Source organism: Coenobita brevimanus, chromosome 23 (genome assembly GCF_032717465.1).
Source record: "Coenobita brevimanus isolate Jiangsu-jjx chromosome 23, ASM3271746v2, whole genome shotgun sequence".
Taxonomy (NCBI): domain Eukaryota; kingdom Metazoa; phylum Arthropoda; class Malacostraca; order Decapoda; family Coenobitidae; genus Coenobita; species Coenobita brevimanus.
In genome coordinates, this window is record NC_136976.1 from 54,205,128 (window position 1) to 54,226,148 (window position 21,021).

At 42.6% G+C, this 21,021-nt stretch overlaps 1 protein-coding gene across 1 annotated transcript in view; it reads right to left on the reverse strand.

Annotated features, from left to right (window-relative positions):
* NAT1 (N-acetyltransferase 1) overlaps positions 1–21,021 on the reverse strand; it is a 221,574-nt gene that overhangs the window by 55,136 nt on the left and 145,417 nt on the right. The window contains exon 13 of the mRNA XM_080267270.1: positions 6,191–6,282. Coding sequence (XP_080123396.1) covers positions 6,191–6,282 — 92 coding nt within the window. The remainder of the gene's footprint in view (positions 1–6,190; positions 6,283–21,021) is intronic.

Consider the following 21,021-nt stretch of genomic DNA (forward strand, 5'->3'; position numbering starts at 1 on the left):
TCGACATGAGTTAGCGTTTTTCTTCTGAGTCATCTGCAGTGGGTACGCCATCACCACGACCCAGCGACGCACCCCTAGGTCACCTGCCAGCGATACTCTCAGACTCTGACAGTGATTAAATGGCAAGAACTTCTCCACTAGACCACTCAGGAATTTAGTGTTGTGCAGTGAAAGAAAACAGTGCATACAGTAATATAAAGAAAGTAGAAATTTGAGTGAAAATACAAAATTTTTGGACTAAATTTAACGTAAATACACTTGTGATTTGTTTTGAAATTGGTTTTATGAGTGGAAAGACTTAAAGTGCAGAGTGCAACACTTATTAAGTTACAATGGAGCATAAGTAAGACAAAGAGTGCACAGTGTGAAGAGAATGGACTTCTGAGTGCGAATGACTACGTTCAGTGCAAGACTTCATGAACAGTGTACTGCAAGTGCTTCAGGAAATCCTTCTTACTGTCAGAGTCTGAGAGGAGGCGGTTATTCATCGAGATGGCCATGGACTTGCTGTAAGTAGGCAGAATGTTTCATACTGTACTCTACTGTATTTTCCATACTATACTTACCTCAAACACCTCATTTCACTCTTTTATGTCCCTTATTGGTGTGAATATGTTGTGTCTTAGATGCTATGCATGTGCAGTAGGGAGGTGTTTTTCTAGTGAAGGCTAGGTTAGGGTCCATAACTACCAGTCCAGGAGCCAGGGACTTGTAAGTACCCAGAATGTTTAATATTGTATGAACCTACCTATTTTATGCTTCTTTTGTTTTTCTGAGTTAGGCTAGGTTAGGGTCCATAACTACCAGTCCAGGAGCCAGGGACTTGTAAGTACCCAGAATGTTTAATATTGTATGAACCTACCTATTTTATGCTTCTTTTGCATTTATTTCAGTCTTTTATGTCCCTTATTGGTGTGATTTGGGTCTTAAATAGGTGCTATGCATGTCCAAAGGGAGTTGTATAGGTGTTTTTCTGAGTCAGGTTCCATAAGAACAAGTCTAGGAGGCTGGTGCCCACTATCCGGACAGGACCACTTTCCGGACATGCCTATGGCTCTATTATGTTGGATAGTGGAGGGATTACTTATATATATATATATATATATATATATATATATATATATATATACAGTATACCTGTACATATAATACATACATACATAGTATTTCAAAAACAAAGATACCCATAAATATACATGGCATAGAGGAAACGGGGATCGTGTTGAAAGAAGCCTGATTTATTACGTGCTTGTAGAGAGGACAATGCTGGGAATAGTTGCTAATACGAGGGCCATGAGAGGACACTGTGGAGGTCTGTCAGATCATGTGATTGTGGTATGCAAGATCAAGCTGAGAGGAGTGAGGTGGATCAGGAGAAAGACCAGCAGCCAGGGAGAAAGACTGAAAGTTGAGAAGCTTAGGATCAAAGAAATGGCAAATGATTACAGGACCAAAGTAGAGGAGGAGTTAAAATGAGTGAATTGGACTGAAATGGATCTGGACAGCCTGTGGAATGCATATGGGGACTGCTTAGGTAGAAATGTTACAGCGGTTTGTGGTGTGGCAAGAGTAACAACAAACCAGAAGGGTACACCATGGTGGGATGATGAGGTTAAGAAAGCAGTGGTGGAAAAAAGGAAGAAGTGGCTAAAGTGGTTACAGGACAGGGGTTCAACTGAAACAAGAACTGAATATACTGAAAGAAAGAAGCAGATACAGAGACTAGTGAGGAGGAAAAAGGAGGAGGTAAATGATGATCTAGGAAGAAAAATGAATGCAAACTACACTGAAAACAAAGTTATTCTGGAAAGAGGTGCACACAAATGTAAATGTGAAAGCAGAAAGAAATGTGATGGTGTGAAGGATGTAGGTGGCAGATTATTAACCCATGGGGATGAAGGACCAGATGGAAAGAATATTTTGAAAGCCTGATGAATGAGAATAGAGAAAGCACAGAAGCTGTAAACATGATTGGTTTTGGGGGTGTGCAGAGAAGGAATGCAGGGCCCAGAGATGTGACACACACACAGGTGAAGAGTGCTGTGAAGCGACTGAAAAATGGAAAAGCAGCTGGCACTGATGAGGTGTATGCAGAGATGCTTAAGTGCACTGGAGAGAATGGAATGAAGTGCTTGTTGGAGATATGTAAGAAGGCATGGATGAGTGAAACTGGGCCAGCAGAGTGGAAAAAGGCTGTGATTGTACCCCTGTACAAAAATAAAGATGAGCGAAGTGAGTGAAAGAATTATCGTAGCATAAGTTTATTGAGTGTGGTAGGGAAGGTATACGGAAGAATTATTAAAGAGAAAGTAGGAAAGACATCAGAAGTCCTAGTGGGTGATGAACAGGGTGGCATTAGGAGTGGCAGAGGATGTGTGGATCATATATTTGCAGTGAGACAGATAGCAGAGAAGGCTTGTGTAATGGACTATAAGGTGTTTATAGCATTCATGGATCTGGAAAAAGCATACAACAAAGTGGACAGAGAAGGATTGCAGAAGGTTCTGTGCATGTACGGTGTAGATGGTAAGCTGCTAGGTGCCGTCAAGAGCTTTTATGATGGTAGTGAAGCATGTGTAAGGGTTAATGGGCATCTACGTGAATGGTTCATGATCGGTGTGGGCATATGACAAGGTTGTGTGATGTCCCCATGGATGTTCAATATATATATGGATGGGGTGAAGAGAGAAGTAAAAACACAAGTAATGGAGAGGAGGATGGCATTGGTAATGAATGGAATATCTCAAATTTGTTGTATGCTGATGATGCAGTATTACTTGCAAATACCGGACAAGAACTTGGCAGGCAAGTGCAGAGTTTTGCTGATGTCTGTGAGCGTCGTGCCTTGACAGTAAATGTAGAAAAGAAAAGGTGACTCCCAGTGCGATGTTACAGTGAATGGAAAGAGATTGGTGGAACTGGTGAGAGAGTTTAAATACCTGGGTACATTGATAGAAAAGAGGAAAATGTGCAAAAGAAGTGGAAAGTAGAGTGACACAAGGAAGAAAAGAGGCTGGTGCGGAAAATGTGCAAAAGAAGTGGAAAGTAGAGTGACACAAGGAAGAAAAGAGGCTGGTGCAAAAAAGGCCTTGATAACGAACAAAAGCTTGAGTGTTGCACCTGCATGAGGCTTACATGGAGTGCTTGTACCAACTTTAACATATGGATGTGAGACTATGGTGTGGCAAGAAAATGAAAAGTCAAGAGTAAGACGAGTGGAGATAGAACTGCTGAGCAATGTATGTTGAGTATAGAGAGTGCACAGGATTAGAAGTAATGTGATTCATGAAAGGCGTGGAGTGAGGAAGTCTGTGAACACCAGAAATGAAGAGAGTGTATTGAGATGGTATGGTCACAAGGAGAGAATGGATAAAAAGAGTGGTCAAAAAGGTATATCTGAGTTAATCTGAAGGAGGGAGGAGGCAAGGTAGGCCAAGGAGAAGGTGGATGGATATGGAGGATGAGTGTGTGAGGATGAGAGGTCTGGAAGTTGGTGAGGTGAGGGGACTGACAAGAGATCGAGCTGGATGGATGAATACTCGTATTGTGAGGAGAAGCGTATGATCAGAGATTTGGCACCCCTTTAGAATGCGTGTCCGGATTGACTCTATCAGATACGTTTATGTGAAGCTACAGAATGTTTTTGGCATATCCGATAGAGCAGGATTCCAGGGGCTTGAATGATGAGGGAATGGAAATGTGGCCCATTGGACTGGGCAAATTTGGGATGTATCAGCACTGCTACTCCTCAGCCTGCCCAAAGTGGGAATGGAGGTGTGGATGATGATGATGATGATTATGATATATATATGGTGGTAGGTGGGGGCATTCACCATCCACTCAGTCAATGTAGTGCTGCTTTGGGTGTTGGCCCTTTCCTCTCTTCCTTCCTTCCTCTTCTGTCTATCTTTCCGTCATTCTTTCCTCTTCCTTCTGCCTTGGGGTGACTTTACACTCCCTCTTCTGTCTTTCCTTCATTCTTTCCTCTTCCTTCTGCCTATGGGTGACTCTACAGTAAGTGACAAACCAAATGGTTTCCTGTACACCTGGAAACCATTTACTAAGCTGGGTGGTAACCGTATAACCAAATTATGGTGTCTGGTGGTTTAGTGAGCAATTAACCCTTTGAGATTCTTATGACTATTTCGATCGTCATTTCAAATCCAACCTCAGAGATTCTGATGACTCTTTTAATTGTCATTTTATAAAACTTTTGTAAAATATTCACCATAAATTGCATTTACTCATCATAACGAAGAGGCTCGAGGATGATGTCACAGAATGGTTGCTCTATGCGTGGCGGTACTGCACACCTGGTCTGACTCATGGCTTTGATTCTTTATAACTTTATTCTAGGTTAATATTTTCCTACAGCAAAGGTAAAATTTTTTTGTTTTTTTGCCTAACTTCAACTAGTCAGTTTGACTTTTTATTTCCCTCGTTTTCCTTTTATGAACATACTATGATAAAGCAAAACAATGCAACTTCAAAATAACACCACAACCAGCATCCTATCATAAAAAATGTATTTACACAGACCGATCAAAGAAAAACATCACGAAGCGAATATGCGGCCGAGACTAAAATAAAATTGTGCATCTCTTTCCTTTACAGCACAATGAAATGCAAGTATTACCATAATCTATTTATCATTGTAAAGGTAATTTATTGTATTTTTGCATGGTTTAAACCAAATTTACATATCTTTACTCGTTATTTTTTGCCGAATATTTTTCTACAGCAAGGTATAAAATTTATGCTTTTCGCCTAACTTCAACTCGTCATTTTGACATTTTATTTTATTTGTTCTCCTTTTTTTTAACATATTACGATAAAGTACAACTATTCAGCTTTAAAATGACACCAAAACCAACATTCTATCATGAAAAGTGTATTTACACAGAGCGATCAAAGTAAAATATCAGGCCGTGAAGATGTGGGTCAGTGTGGGTGACTCTAGCACAGACATAATCTGCCCTGCCCAAAAACAGAGCTCCAACTGGATTGAGCAGGTGCAGGTTTATATCCAAGGGGTGGTTGGGGTTTACTGCTCATGTAATGCCACTCAGGAATGAGTGAGGCTGGTCACTCATCTTAAACGTCAGAACCAATCTGCCTAGCCTCGGGCTCCTATGTTCCTCATGGGGCAACACAGGACTGGATGATGGATGGATAGATGGATGGACACTAAACAGTTATGAAGGGGCAAACCGATTCCTTCCTGTACAAAACGCCTTCACAGGATCATCGGAAAAATATATGGACACTAACTCTTCGAGTACAAAGTGCCTTCATTGGATCATGGGATATCACTGGTACGACAGGATATGTAACGAGCAACTATTGTGAGACTGAGTAGAGGCCTCTTACCTATATAATACATCAGCACCAACTCAGTTAAATGTGCATGTGGCCCATTTTCCTTAGGCTGACTCTACTCTCAAGGTGATCTCTGAGAGTATTAACACAGGATGGGGGAGACCAAAGGGAAGGTCATAGAACTCATGGCTGGAGCAGGTTAATCATTTATGTTGAGAGAAGGAAGAGTCATCGCCTGGAGGGCTGCATTGCATTTAGGGACCCTTGTGGGTAAGTCAAGAGGGTTAGTGCGGATATGCATCTCATATCATTTGCCCTCCCTTCCTTCCCTCCCACTCCCCAATCAAGGAATTTCCAAAGGGGGTTAGCTCACGAGCTAAAATGAATGCCAATACTGTACTGTATCTGCTACTACGCACTCCAATGCATCATCATACAGAACTGGTAAAGGTAAACTTCTGTATGAAAAGTATAGAAAACTTACTGTAATTATTCTGTTCTCAAGTTTGGAAGAATTTCATCAAGTCCTAGAAATATATATTGCTTCCATATATAATCATTTCCTTAGAAAAGTTGTTGAATGTGAGAGTAAAGTTAATACTGGATGAGACAGACCATATGTGGTGAGAGAGAAGGAAAGGGAAGAGGAACATCTGAGACACAGGTATATGAAGAAAATGGTTAGTTCTGTCATGGCTATCCCATCAGGGGTTCCAAGGATAAAGCAAGCTGTCAGAGATGATGATGGTAATGTCAGCACACAGATTATAAGGGCATAACAGTTATTAAATCAATATAAAATTCCATCAGTCCTTAGTAACCTGAGAAAACATTATGCAAGTGGAATACATATGATCATCAATAAAATTACCTGCTTCACTCCATCAAATAAACGATCTACATTGATTAGACCATCAGCACGAAGTCTTTCAATCAACTGGCTTCCAAGTTCACGGTTGCTCTCTGTTGGAAGAAATACAGCAGCATTAGTGGGACAGACAGAAACTTCCATTATTCTAAGCTTTATAGTATGTTGATACAACTCTATATTCCCATAACTCCCCAAATACAATAAAAGTTCTTTCATTTGGCATCTGGTCTTACAGTATTTCCAGTCTTTCAGTGGTTTTCATAAACAGTCCCATCAGGAAAGTTATCTGCTCTTCCGGCACACGTGCTAAGATGATCAGCCAATTTGGCGCTGTTGGCGCTAGCTTTAGCACTTTTCACAATCATTTGGCACTCTTCATAATAATTTAGTGCCAATAAATATTAATTTTCTTATATGCCAAGCACGTTTTGAAGTCCAATTTAGCGCGAAAGTTTGAACAATTCACCTAAAGCTTAGTGCTTTTGAAGGTTTCTGTTCTCCAACACTCCATGCGCTGTCGGCCATCATGACTCGTGTCTGGCTTTGTGAACAGGACCTTTCAAAAGTTTGGAAAATTTGTTGTGCTATTTTACCGTCATCCTTTCATTCTCATGTTGCACTATGGCCTCTACTAGTGGGAAGCCTACTGGTGTTGTGAAAAAATGCGCCAAGAAGACTGAATTACTGACAAAATTGTAGGTAAGTGTTCCTAGGTAGAAGATAATGGACAATTTCAGTGTAAGCTCTTCCACTAGTTATGACCTTAAGAAACAGAAGGCCGATTTAGTGCTTAGGGTTGACCAATAATACTTGCTAGACACTGTGATTGCATTGGGGTGACCGACCATGACTGCTAAAAATTTTTGGCAGGTTTTCCCGGTCATCCAGCAGTTTCTGCTCTTCCAGCACCTGCTTGGTCCCAATGATGCCGAATGCAAGGACTTTTACTGTATTAAAAGCTGCAACAACATACAGATCCATAAATCAGGAAACATCATTTCACTTGTGCAACAGAATGGTATCAGTTCATGATCACTGGGATAAGGTGCTACAACTGGATGTGGCCTACAAGTGTTTACATCTGTAGGGTAGTTGGGGTTTACTGCTCACATAATGGCACGCAGGTGAGGTAGGTTACCTCACAATATTGGGAGTGAATAGCTTAGCCTCAGGTCCCTACATTCCTGATGAGGCATAAAGGATGATGGATGGATGCTTATCTGTGATTTTTGCTGACATCATAAAAGGTACTGTATTTATGAATCCTCTCTCCTGCTACTTTAATCACCATTTTCAGAATTCTAGGTTTATGTCTGTTTTCCACGTAACATGGGTCAGATGGGTTCACTTGTCAGTGCTCCTCCCTGCTCAGTCCAGTTCTTTAGTAAGATCACAAGATCTTACGGCCAGCATACACAACCTGGTCCAGCATTCCTCTCAATCTACCACTTTGCTGAAGGTCCAGCATCTCTATGCTTCTACGTATGTTCACCAAACTTCCCAGGTCAATCTCAATCTTCTTCTTTCTACTTCCTACTCAGAACTTTTCACTCCATCCACCTTCTCACATATGTGGGAGCAGATATGTATGTTTTTCTCAAAATGCTCATAAAGTGTGAATGATATATGAATGATTGTGACTCATTTCACAGAGCATGATGCTGATAGTAATCCCACTTACATGCTTTCCTCTCTGAAACTGTATCAAACCTCATTCCACCTTTTTAAGAAAGTAAGTGGATTGGGATGATGATTACAACATGGCAAAACCATCCTAGCTATCACCTGTAACTCTGTTTTTATCTATTTATTTGCACTCATTTTTATCCATACCCCCTCATTAACAACCTTTACTGCCTCCTCATCAACAATCTTGACTGACATACAAGATTATCAAAACCTTTGTACAATTGTTTGAAATAAGGAGTGTGCAAGTACCCAGCCTTGTATCCTCCCCACTGCACAAATCTTAAGTACAGGTTTGTCTGGCAGTGATTCACTCTCCCAGAAACACAGCTGAAGCTGTGACTAACAATCCACAGATTAACTAGTTTCATTAATACAAAACCCTCTAACCATACACTTCTCTTACGACTTTAAACCATTTCTTCTTCCTGGGAGATATCTAGAAGAAGCAAGGGATCCATGAAGAGAGAAATCAACCCTAAACTACTTTCTTCTAAACTCTAAATCTGTTGTGCACCATAACAGGAAAATTCATAACTGAAGGAAGACCTAATTAATATCACAGCTGCATATAATGAAACAAAACTGAAAGGCAACTGACTATCACATAAACAAGCTGCAGCCAACTTTCTCTGATCACTACATGAATCAACTTTAATATATACCTTTTTGGCTTTTGCGATGCAATAACTCTTCTCACTGGCATGTTAACTCAAACTCTACTTTTACAATCATACTCTTTGGGACCTGACCTCTGACCAGTAACCATAACTCCTAGCCAATTGTTTTCCCACCTCTTATTGATGTCTTCCAGTTACCAAACAGTGTATAGTAAGATTCCAGCACTTGCCTGCTCTGACATTTATGCTTTTTTCTCACTCTGCATTGCACTGAGAAGACTATTATTAATTCTATGGCTTTCATTTCTTCAATAATCTACTAATCCAAGAATAAAGTAGAAAGCTTGAGAGAAAGACGATAAAGTGTTTATGACATTTATCTATCCATCTATCTATTGCCAGACGCCTCAATCCCGTTTTGGGTGGCCACAAACAAATCGCCTCCAAGTCGCCCAGTCCCCTGCCATTTCACTGCCCTGCTCCCAACTCACACCCTCCTCTCTCATATACCTCTCCACCCCATCCCTCCATCTCATCCTCGGCCTCCCCCTCCCTCTTCCCCCCTCCACCTCACTCACATACACACTCTTCGTCAGTCTTTCACCCTCCATCCTCTCCACATGGCCAAACCACCTCAGTGTGTTCCTCATAACGCTTCCTATCACATCCACATCAACACCACAACGCTCCTTTATATCCTCATTTGTCAGCCTGTTTCTCCATGTGATTCCACAGGCTCCTCTTAAATAGCTCATTTCCACTGCTCTCACTCTTGACTTGTGTCCTTCCAACAACGTCCAACCTTCACTTCCATACGTTAGAGTTGGTATCACAATACTGTCATGTAGTAACTTTTTCACTTCCATGCTCACTTTCCTGTTTCTTATCACTGCTTTCAAAGAACCAGCAACCTTTCTTCCCTGCTGTACCCTTTCAAGCACTTCACCCTCCAAACCTCCATCCTTACTCATCACACTACCCAAGTACTTAAACGTACTCACATTTTCCAATTCCTCACCATCCAACCTCGCTGTTCATTCACTGACTTCACCTCTCTCAAAGACCATCACTTTACTCTTCCCTACATTCATCTTTAGATTCCGTTTCTTACACACTCTCCCAAACTCATCCACCAAGCCTTGTAGCTCCCCTTCGTCTTCACTCAACAACACAGTATCATTTGCAAACAACAGTACAGGGATTTTCCAAACACTATCCTCTCTCACCAGGGCCACTCCAATATCCACTACCCTACTTGACATTTATGAATCTAGAAAATGCATAAAACAAAGTACAGTGGGGCACCAATTTTCGCGCCTAATTGGGTCCAAAAATAATGCGCGAAAGTGGAATTAGCGAAAGTTGGGGCATTGTCTTTATGGCAAAAAGGCTAATTGGTTCCCGGTTATCCTAAAGTAACATCAGATTTTCATTTTCACTTGCAATACAGTACATCAAATCACTATTGTACATTGCACTGTGAGATACAAACAATAAAAACTGTACAGTACACATTATATGAGGAGAAACATACCACAGAGACCAGGTTGAGGTGTTTAATGGATGTTGGGGGTAAGTATCCGAGGCGCGTGGCGGGCTTATTTAGCCACGCCAGACGTATTGGCGCCACCTCTTGCTGCCTCGCTACCACTCTCTCTCTCTGCCTCCTCAGATGCAACTTGATGCAACACTTCCACTCTGTGCTGAATTTCCCTTTGTGCTAGGTTCTCTTGAACAAATCCATCGAAATCTTCATCCAGGTTAAGCTCCTCTATGGCACTGTCAGTACGGATAGCACCAAGGTCGGCTGCCCCCTCGGCTTCCAATGGTACTTCCACCTCCGTTATTTCCTTAGTCTTCTGCAGGTAGCGTGTGATAAGAGCCTGCTGCCCTTCATGGATGCGTTTATTGAACACTTCACCAATCAGACTTGAACCATTGAACCGTGAGAATCCAACACAATGGAGCTAGCACGCTCGTACACAATGGCGGGAATGGGTGGACAGAGTGTTGACATGACGTCATTCAAGATGGCGGTGGGTTGCGGGCGAGCAGTGCAGGAAATTCAAAGTTCAAAATATTGTCCCAAACCCAAAATTTGTGCGCGAAAATCGATTTTTTTCAAGCGAAAGTGGAAGTTAGGGAATATTTGGTGCATGCCGCGAAAGTGGATTCCGCGAATCCTGCTGTAGCGAAAGTTGGTGCCCCACTGTAAACAGAAGGATTGTGGAAAGTTTTGCGCATGTACGGTGTAGATGGTAAGCTCCTAGGTGCCGTCAGGAGATTTTATGATGGTTGTGAGGCATGTGCAGGGTTAATGAGCATCTAATTGAATGGTTCACGATCAATATGGGTGAACGACAAGGTTGTGTGATGTCCCAGTGGTTGCTCAACATATATAGTACAGTACATTAAGTCTTCGATATACGAAATGGATAGGGACAAAAAAAAAAAACTATCGTACTCCAAAATTTCGTATATCGGAATGATTTTCATCACTGAAATATACATAGAATGGGGGGATGCATTCCAGGACCCCACTGGACCCCCACTTAAACTTTACCCCTCCTATTTTGAAGTATGCAATACACGTACAGTACTATACTATTGTACAGACATTAAAAAATAAAACATACAACTAATTACTGTAGTATTAATACTGTACTGTACAGTTAGCTGTATAAATATAGACCTGTGCTGCGGCTGGAGATTCATGTCGTTGATGATGGTGGCAAGTCACATGGTGGGACCCTATTGCTCCTCCAGTGTTTCCTCGACTGGAGCAGGTTGTTCTGAAGCTGCTGATGGTGCTTGCGAGGCATGGCGAAAATATGAAAAGATGAAGAACAGCAAAAAATAGAGTAACGTACAGCGAAGCTGAGAGGAGAGGACGGACGTAACTCAACTGAGAAGCGTGCGAAAGTGTTTACCAGACAGGGTTTAGTTTGTTTTCTCACCGCAAGCGAGTGTGGCGCTGTGCAGCACGCCCATTTCGAATTTTTCGTATTTCCTCTTGTATCCCTTTTCGCACCATCAAAAATTCGTATGAGTTTTCGTATTTCGAAGACCCACTGTATATGGATGGGGTGATGAGAGAAGACACAAGTAATGGAAAGAGGGATGGCGTTGGTAATGAATGGTGATGGATGGACTATCTCAAATCTGATGTATCATGGTGATGCAGTGCTACTTGCAAATACAGGTAAGCCCTTAATTCATGCAAACTTTTTCACACGATTTCGGTTATCCACGAATTTTTTTTTACAATAATTAAAACATAAAATTTTAGTATTCAAATAAATAATTTTAATATGCATGAGAAATAAATAAAATATAAAAATGCCTACCTGCTGCCCGTGTGCATACATATATGTATGTGTGTGTGTGTGTGTGTGTGTGTGTGTGGGAGGTCGGTCTACCACGCTGTCACGCACCACACACTACACACAGCCAGTTTGAATCCGACGGTCGAATCATGCGTGACTCGCGAATCGTTATTTGTGGCTTATTTTTCTGCCTTCCAGTGATTGCTTGCCTTCTCTGCCAACATGGGGCCTAAGCGTAGTGCTAGTGATGCATGTGGTAACACACCAAAACGGACTAGTAAAGTGATGCTGCTGACATAGAAAGTTAATGTGTTGGACAAACTTAAGGGAGGAATGTCGGCGACAATTCTCCGTCAGGACGATTCCCCGTCATTTATTTACATACCAGTTTATTTAGCAAGTACAGTACACTGGTTTTTTACTTATTTGAGTTATAAAATCCCCCTGAAAATTAGTTATTAAAGTATTAATTAATCAATAATAAGTATATTTATAGAAAGACAGGAAATCGTCCATGTTTTGATGGTGAATTGACTTCAAGGTGAACTGTCTTGGAACCATGTGTTTGGGGCAAGTCATCTGTTCTTACAATAAAGAAGGCAGAACGTAGCATATGGAAGGCAGTGAGGGCTAGTGCACCAGACTGTGCTGAAGTGTCTCCACTTACGCCTGTGAACTGGCTTGGAACCGTGTGTTTGGGGTGAATGAGTCAACTGTTTGGACAATAAAGAAGGCAGAATATAGCATATGGGAGGCAGTGAGGGTTTGTGCACCAGACTGCTGAAGTGTCTCCATCTACGCCTGAGCTTGTCAGGTTTCAGTGTTAAATTTCTTAAATTTTTGTTGTTTTTCACACTTTATGTTAGTTTATAGGTATATTTAGTGCATAAACAGTATTATTCAGATGTAATATACTTAGTAGACATGCGTAATTATGTGCACACAAGGGCAGAACATATACGTGAATTTACCATATACGCGAAGGGTCTGGGAACGTAATCCTCGCGTGAATTAAGCGCTTACCTGTACCAGACAAGAGCTTGGTAGACTACCGCAGAGTTTTGTAGATGTCTGTGAGCATCATACCTCGAGTAAATGTAGAAAAGAGTAAAGTGATGGTTACTGTGAGAAGGTGACTCCCAGTGTGATGTTACAGTGAATGAGAAATACAGGTAACTCGCACGGAACACGAGGGTTTCGTTCCTACCGTGCCGTGTTAGGTGCGAAATCGCGTATATTTAAACTACTCCGTATTTTGCTCCCTAGACCCCCCAAATGTGTTGTTTTGCTGTTATCTGTCACTAGAAAGCACTTTAAGTGGTTAGAAGGTTTATTTAATGTTATAACTCACAAATACAGTACTCCTGAGCAAAACTTCAACACACAAATACTGTACGTAAACACAAGGAAACATTCCGACGCCGATCATAGGTAATAAATTAGGTTAACTGGTACCAGTGCTTTAACTTACAAGTACATACCAGAACAGTACATATTTAACTTAGAAATGCAGTACTGTGATATCGAATGATTTCAGTACATAATCTGTTAGGAATAGCGGAAAAAAAAAAAAAAATGTTATGAATACATTTTCACCTTTTTGATATATGTTTATGGTAGTTTCGGGTTAATTTTTACGTTATCGTTGTGCCCATGCTTGGAAAAGGGAGCGAAAGAGTTGAATTTTCAGTCCTAAATGAGAAAACTGCACGTCCTCCAAGGCTAGACTCTGCCACGGGAGAATAAAGTGGAGGGTCAGTCCGATTAGCAATAAGGAAGTTGTGTCACAACTTCCAGCTCCCACACCACGAGAATGGCTAAAAATAGAATCGTAATGCAGTTTCAGAACTAACAATAAGTCTAATTATTACGAATACAGATACAAAGCAGAAATAAATACGTTTACAGACAGGGAAAACGTATTTCTTCCGTCATAACATGTTCATCTTTCTCAATCATTTTAAGTTCATCTTTATCATTTTACCTTGTTATTTTCGCAATATATATTGCTGTCTCGTAAACAGGGTGGTTGTTTGTGTTTTGCAAGGGAGGAAAAAGGTTGTATTTTCTGTCTGGGTCGAGATAATGGGTGTAACTATGTGTGGTTAGGCATGGCCACGAGCGAAAAAATCGTACATCCACTCATCACGATAGCCGGTGGTGAACTGACAGAGTGACAGATGATACATGAGACGGTGAAGTCAAGGTCATGTCCCAGATTTTCGTTCACTTCCCGAAAGTTTTCACAGTTTTCTACAAGTTGCAAACCATTACAGCAAACCTGAGCAAATAGGTAAAGATACCAAGACAAAAATGTATTTTTCTCTTATTATAAGTCTTTAACGAACAAACAAACAAAAGGCAATATTCCGACGCCGATCATGGGTAATCATATAAATCAGGTTAACTGGTTACAAGGCTTTAATGCTTTAATTGCTTACAAGTACATACCAGAACAGTAAATATTTAACTTAAAAATACAGTACTGTAGAAAAGCAGTACAGTAAGAGTTTAACGAACAGACAAAAAAGGCAATATTCCGACGCCGATCATGGGTAATCATTTAATTCGGGTTATCTGGTTACAAGGCTTTATTTAATGATTTAACTTTATTTAAGTGCTTACAAGTACAGTACATACGAGAACAGTAAATATTTAACTTACAAATACTGAACAGCACTGTGGAAAAAACGAACAAATAAAAAAGGCAATATTCTGACGCCTATCAGGTAAACTGGTTATAAGACTTTATTTCTTGCTTTAACGTTATTTAATAGTACTTTAAGTTGCACATAAACTTACCAGAACAGTACAGTACTGTAAATATTTAACTTACAAATACTGTGCTACTGTACTCGGGAATGTCTCACTCTGAATAATTTCCCGCCTAGATCGTCACGTAATCAAAACAAACCGCGCGCTGCGGTGACGTTCGAGGATTTGATCTTTCAAAGGCCTCTCCTGCGTTAATTTGTAGTTTTCATAATGTTTTTTTAATCTTACGTTGTCTTATATGTATCCCAGCCCTTACCGTGTATAATTGCGAGCGCGTTCCGTGAGATCGTGTTCCGTGCGAGTTACCTGTACTAGATTTGGTAAGAGTTAAAATATCTGGGTAATGTGATAGAAGAGAGAGGAAAAATGTGCAAACGAAGTGGCAAGTACACTGACACACGGAAGGAAAGTAGCTGGTGCTATGAAGGCTTTGATAAGAAACAGAGGCTTGAGTGATGCAACTGCACGAGGCATACACGAAGGAGTGTTAGTGCCAACTTTAACATTCGGGTGTAAGACTATGGTGTGGCATGAAAATGGAAAGTCAAGAGTAAGTTCAGTTGAGGTGGGGCTGCTGAGGAACGTATGTGGAGTACAGGGAGTGGATAGGATACGGACAAGTGTGATTCGTGAAAGTTGCCGGGCAAGGAAGTCCGTGGACACCAGAATCAAAGAGAGTGTACCGAGATGGTTTGGTCATAAGGAGAGAATGGATGACAATAGAGTGGTGAAAATGGTATATCTGAGTAAATTTACAGGAGGAAGGAGGCAAGGTAGGCCAAGAAGAAGGTGGCAAGATATGGTGGATGAGTGTGTGAGGAAGAGAGGTACGGAAGTTAGTGAGGCTTTGGGACTGACAAGAGATTGAGCTGGCTGGATGAATTTTGTGAGAAGAATGGCATGATCAAGGATTTGGCACCCTTTTTCAAGGTGACAGAGTTCAGACTGGCTCTATCGGATAAGTAAACGTGAAGCTACAGAATGTGAAATATTTTTGGCCTATCAGATGAAGCCAGGATTCAGTGGATTTGAATGATGAGTGGATGGAAGCGTGGCCTACTGAACTGGGAAAACTTTGGCTGTCTGGACGCTGCTACTTCTCACTCCCCCTTAGGGTGACAAAAGAGGTGAGGATGATGATGATGATTAAATAACTATTTTATGCACATACACAACTTCCTTGTTTAACAGGCTTTCACTTTGTTCACCGTGATGCTGTTCGTTAACTACAAAAATAACAAGATGTCAAAGTTCATCATCAGTGGCAATTCAACCATACAGGCGAACTAGGTAGCCGCCTAGGGTCCCATTACCAGCTTTTTATTTTTTTTGTGGTGGTGGTGGTGGTGATGGTCGGGTGGGGAGGGGGTATAAAAGTGTATAAAATTTTCTAACGAAATATTTTAAGGATGAAATTAAATACTTCTAATATTTTGGGGCTTCATTTGATATCTGTTTTAATAACACGGTGAACAGACATAAATTATGGAAGATTTTAGATATGTACAGTGTGGATGGAAAGCAAATGAAGATTTTAGATATGCAGAGTGTGGATGGAAAGAAAATAAATGCTGTAATGAGTTTTTATGTTGGTAGTGAACCATGTATACCATGTATAAGTTGGAGTAAGTGGATTACAGAGTTGTTGAAGTTAATTTTTGGAGAAAACAAGGTGATGTCCCCATGGCAATACAGTATACAGTCAACCCTTGGCTATCACGGGTTTTGCTATCGCGTTTCATGGCTATCACGGACAGGTGAAATGCAACACGATTACCTTTATCGCGACCTCAAATACTGCTATCACGGACGATGGTCGGCCAGAAACATTCAAATCGAGCGGGCTCCGCCCATGCGTATACTCGCGCCGTGATTGGCACGACGTCACAGGCTACCCGAGCGCTGATTGGCCCAAGACATGGTTACAGCTACCCATCCTTCCCGCCAAGGTTCAGAGAGAGTCCATGTTACAAGTCGACAGCAGCTATAGCCATGAAGACCTATTGTTCAACCACAATGGCCACCAATACCCCATCCAACCCTCCTACCATCGGTGCACGTAACGCGGCTAACCCAGGACGGCAAGTGAGGAAGAGGAAGAACCTGCCTTATGCTCAGAAACTGGAAATGGTGCGGCTGATCGACGGTGGTGAGAGCAAGTGCAGCGTGGGGAAGAAATTTGGTATCAACGAGTCCACGGTCCGAGGAATCTACCAGAAACGAGAGCACATAAGGAAGCACATGGAATTGGCATCGTCAGAGGGAGCCAGCAACGCCTTGCGGAGTCGTAATCAGGTGCTCCTTAAGACAGAACAGTTGCTGGCCAGGTATCTTGATCGGCAGGCACGGAGGAACCAGGCGGTGGAGACGCGTGAGGTCATGGACACAGCCAGGGAGATATATGTTGGGGTTGCAAGGAAGCTGACTATTGCACAACCACCATTGTTTGTGGCCTCCAAGGGATGGGTGGATCAATTTATGAAACGGCAACGGATCAAGAACAAGAAAATCAGTGGTGAGGCAGCAAGTGCGGACATGGCAGCGGCTAAGGAGTATCCCGACTTTTTAAAGCACGTGATTGAGGAGGGCCAATATACACCTGACCAAATATTCAACATGGATGAGACGAACTTCTTTTGGAAAACTATGCCCAGGCGGACATTCATCACAGCCAACTCTGCCCACGTACGAGGAAGGAAGGCGATGAAGGCACGGTTCACCCTCTTGTTTGCAATGAATGCGTCAGGAACATGCCGCCTTAAACCAACAGTTATTCATTGTGCTAAACGTCCACGGGCCTACAAGCGACACGATATGAGCAACCTGAATGTGCACTGGATGTCTTCAAAGAAGGGGTACATGTCGGCAAAGCTGTCGAAGGATTGGATGAAGGAGGCGTTCATTCCCCAGGTCAAGAAGCATTGCGCCCAAAACAACATCCGCTTCAACATTCTGTTGCTGCTGGATAATGCCCCAGGACATTCACCTCTACTGAGGGATGCAGACCCTAACGTCAGAGTTGAATTCTTGCCACCCAACATGACATCATTGATTCAGCCCCTGGACCAGGAGGTAATATCTGTGGTCAAGTCTGCCTACTCGCGACGGCAATTCAGGATAATGAGGGAAGCTACCAAGGACGCCCAGCTCATCCAGCACCTAGTGGACAGTGATGGTGATGATGATGATGATGATGACGAAGTGCAAGGTGATAGTGAACATGACAGAAAAGTGTTTCTTTACAGGAAAAAGTACAATATTAAGCAAGCTGTGGACTTAATGGTGTAATGCTGGGATGATGTGACACAGAAAACAATTCATCACGCTTGGCGAAATATTTTGAAGGGGCTACCTGAGGACCGACGTGGGAATGTGGCAGGTGAGCCACAGTCTGTGCAGGCGGAGATTCAGGCAGCAGTGGAAGAGGCACGGCAAATTCCTGGGACTGGCTTTGCTGACACAACGGAGGACGACATTCGTGACATGATTCAGCCACCCCCTGTTACTGCAGCCGACATCCTAGAGGAGGAGAATGTGGCAGAGGAGGACAGGAGTGAGAGTGGTGAGGAGAACATCGGTGGTGATGCTGGGAGACGTGGGGGACTCAGCATAGCCAACATAAAGGAAATCATCGACTTGGTGTAAGGCTACGTCATCTCATCGAGCAAGATGTTAGCGCCAACAGTGCGGCAAATTCTTCGGCGATTATGAAGGCATTGGAAGGTTACCACCAACAATACCATGCCCATATCAACAACCTACAACAATGCCAGATAACAGACTTCCTACGCCGTCGCAACGAGGCTCAGCCCAACCCACAGCCAGGACCATCCCGTGAGCCTCAGGTGGACTCTGATAATGGAGCTGACGACTTTGAAGGTTTTGAGGGTCCCTTCCAGACTCCTGATGAAGCTGATCAATTCCTAGACGAGATAGAACGTCGGAGGGGTGGCCAGTAATACTCCACCCCAGCCTCGGAACCCCTTCAACCCACCCAAGCCCCTCATCCTCTCCAAAAATGTTAAGTAAAATGGCTTATCACAGTTAATTCTGTTTTATTTATAACCTTTATGTACTGTACTGTTGTTAATTTGCAGCATTGGTTTGTAATCCCAGGTATTTTAGTGAAGGAGATGTGAAAATAGGGTAAGGTTAGGGTAAAGTTGGAGGTCGGGGAACCAATTAGAATTTTTCCCATTAGTTCTTAAGTATGGCTATCGCGATTTTGGCTATGGCGGGTCGTCTAGGGTACCAATTACTCGCGATAGCAGAGGGTTGGGTGTATATGGCAGGGGTGATGAGAAAGACTGAAACTCAAATTATAGAGCAAGGGGTGGGGAAGGTAACAAATGGCCATTCAGTATGCGATGAACAGTACAGTGGACTCGCACAGTGCGCGAGAGATTGGGCGGTGCACGAGCTCGCGCACTGGGAATTCGCGTACTAGGAATACATAATCTTATGGGAATAATTACATATGGGCGGTACCCCCTCATACCTGGACATTTTTTGGCCCTTAGAGACATAATAAAGGTCATATGTTTCAGACATTGTACTAAAGCTATAGCTACAGTAACAAAAATATGGGTAGTCACCTTAACAAAGACAACAGGCCTGATGACCTTGAATAACAGGGGTTCCGAGACGTGGCAACACTTACAGCGCCGCACTCCCCACTGCACCAACACTTCCCTCTGCAGACTCCTCTTGATCACCTTCCCCAGGAGCATCAAAGTCACTCACTTTGGCCATAAACCCTTCAAAGTCCAATGCTGACACTTCTGACATTGCATCCTCTTCATCCTCAACAGGAACAGGAGCAGACGATGTTGATGGTTCTGCTATTTCAACTTGAGCCCGCTGTGTGTAGCCTGTTATGAACATCTGTCTTCTCCTGTTTATTTCTTCCCTGTGCCTGTCTGTGTAGAAACGGAAGAGTTTGTCGATACCAACCAGAAGTTCCTCCGTTCTTAGGTTGCTCACTTCCTGTTCCTTCACCTCTTCCTTGAGCTTATCCACGGCAGCAAGGATCTTGCTAATGTTTGACATACACAGCTCAGTCCTGCCTTCCATCACGCTAGGCTGCTCAACTTGACTCTGTCTGGTGCATCAACATGACGACACGTGATGCGCTCTGTGAGGGGTGGTCGCGCACTAGTAGAAAATGGCATTTTTGAGCTACTCCTTGCCTCTGCCTCATGTTCTGTGCGGTAAACTTGCGCATTAAAGGGTTTTTGGTTATGATTTTTGGTCACTCGTGCACAAGGCGAATCGCGCACTGCGGTGACGCGCACTGTGCGAGCCCACTGTATATGGTTTGTGTTATGAGAAAAGTTGAAACTCAACTTGTGGAGAAAGGGGTGGGGAGGGTAATAAATGGTGAAAGGTGTGTTGTAGTACCTCAGTTTTATTTAACAGACATTGTGGGATCTTGCTTGCTAATAATGAACAAGAGCTTTGCAGGTTGGTGCAGTTTTGTGAGTGCCCATTACCAACATGATTGACAGTACATGTAGGCTAATGTACATACAAGTGACAATTATTGAGAGAGAGAGTAACTCTCAATCTCTGCAGGTGAATGGAAAAAGACAAATTGGTGAGTTGCACAGATGAAATGGAAACTACAAGTCTTATACTTAATGGATCTGGCTGGTGCTATGAAACATGGGTCTGAGTATGCACGCTGCAAAAGGACTGTAAGAATGTGTTAGCAACTATATTAATGAACAGGTGTAATACCTGAGTATACACAAGTGCTAAGCGGGATTACTGAGGATGGAAGAGCTTTGGTGTGTGTGTGTGTGTGTGTGTGTGTACAGTACTCGTCAGAAGTATTCAGCGTTGTCCGCCGGGCGCGCAATACTTATGGCCCAAAAAGAATCATCCATTTTTGGGGGTAAGAATTGAGCCACAAGTTTGAGCTCCGAGCATGACGTCACGGTAGCCTGAGGCCTTCCGACACGCTGGTTGGTTCCCGCCTCAGTCGCCCACAGGCTGCCTGAGAGAGAGGAACTCCGCCGAGTGTCCCTCTCAAATTGCGCCATTTTTTACCGAGTGTCTCGCAGTGTTTTGGCCTTTAAAACTTTGTTATGGCACCTACCCGTGAACTATCGAGTGAAATCATATCCCAGATCATTGCTCTAAAGGAGGCAGGCCACCAGACAAAGGAAATTAGTGAATTGGTTGGTGTGGCACGATCGACAGTGCGTCGTTGGTGTGCGCGGTTTCGGGAGGAAAACAGTGGTGAAGTTCCCACAAAGAAACCGAGGTCTGGTAGGCCTAGGAAAACTTCCCCAAGGTCTGTTAATGTTTTAAAACGTGCAGTGGAGTTTAATCCTCGTGTGAGTGCAAGGAAAATTATGGAGAGCAACCCAGAAGTGTTTGGTGAGGTGTCAGTGAGAACAGTGTCTCGTAGGGTGCATGA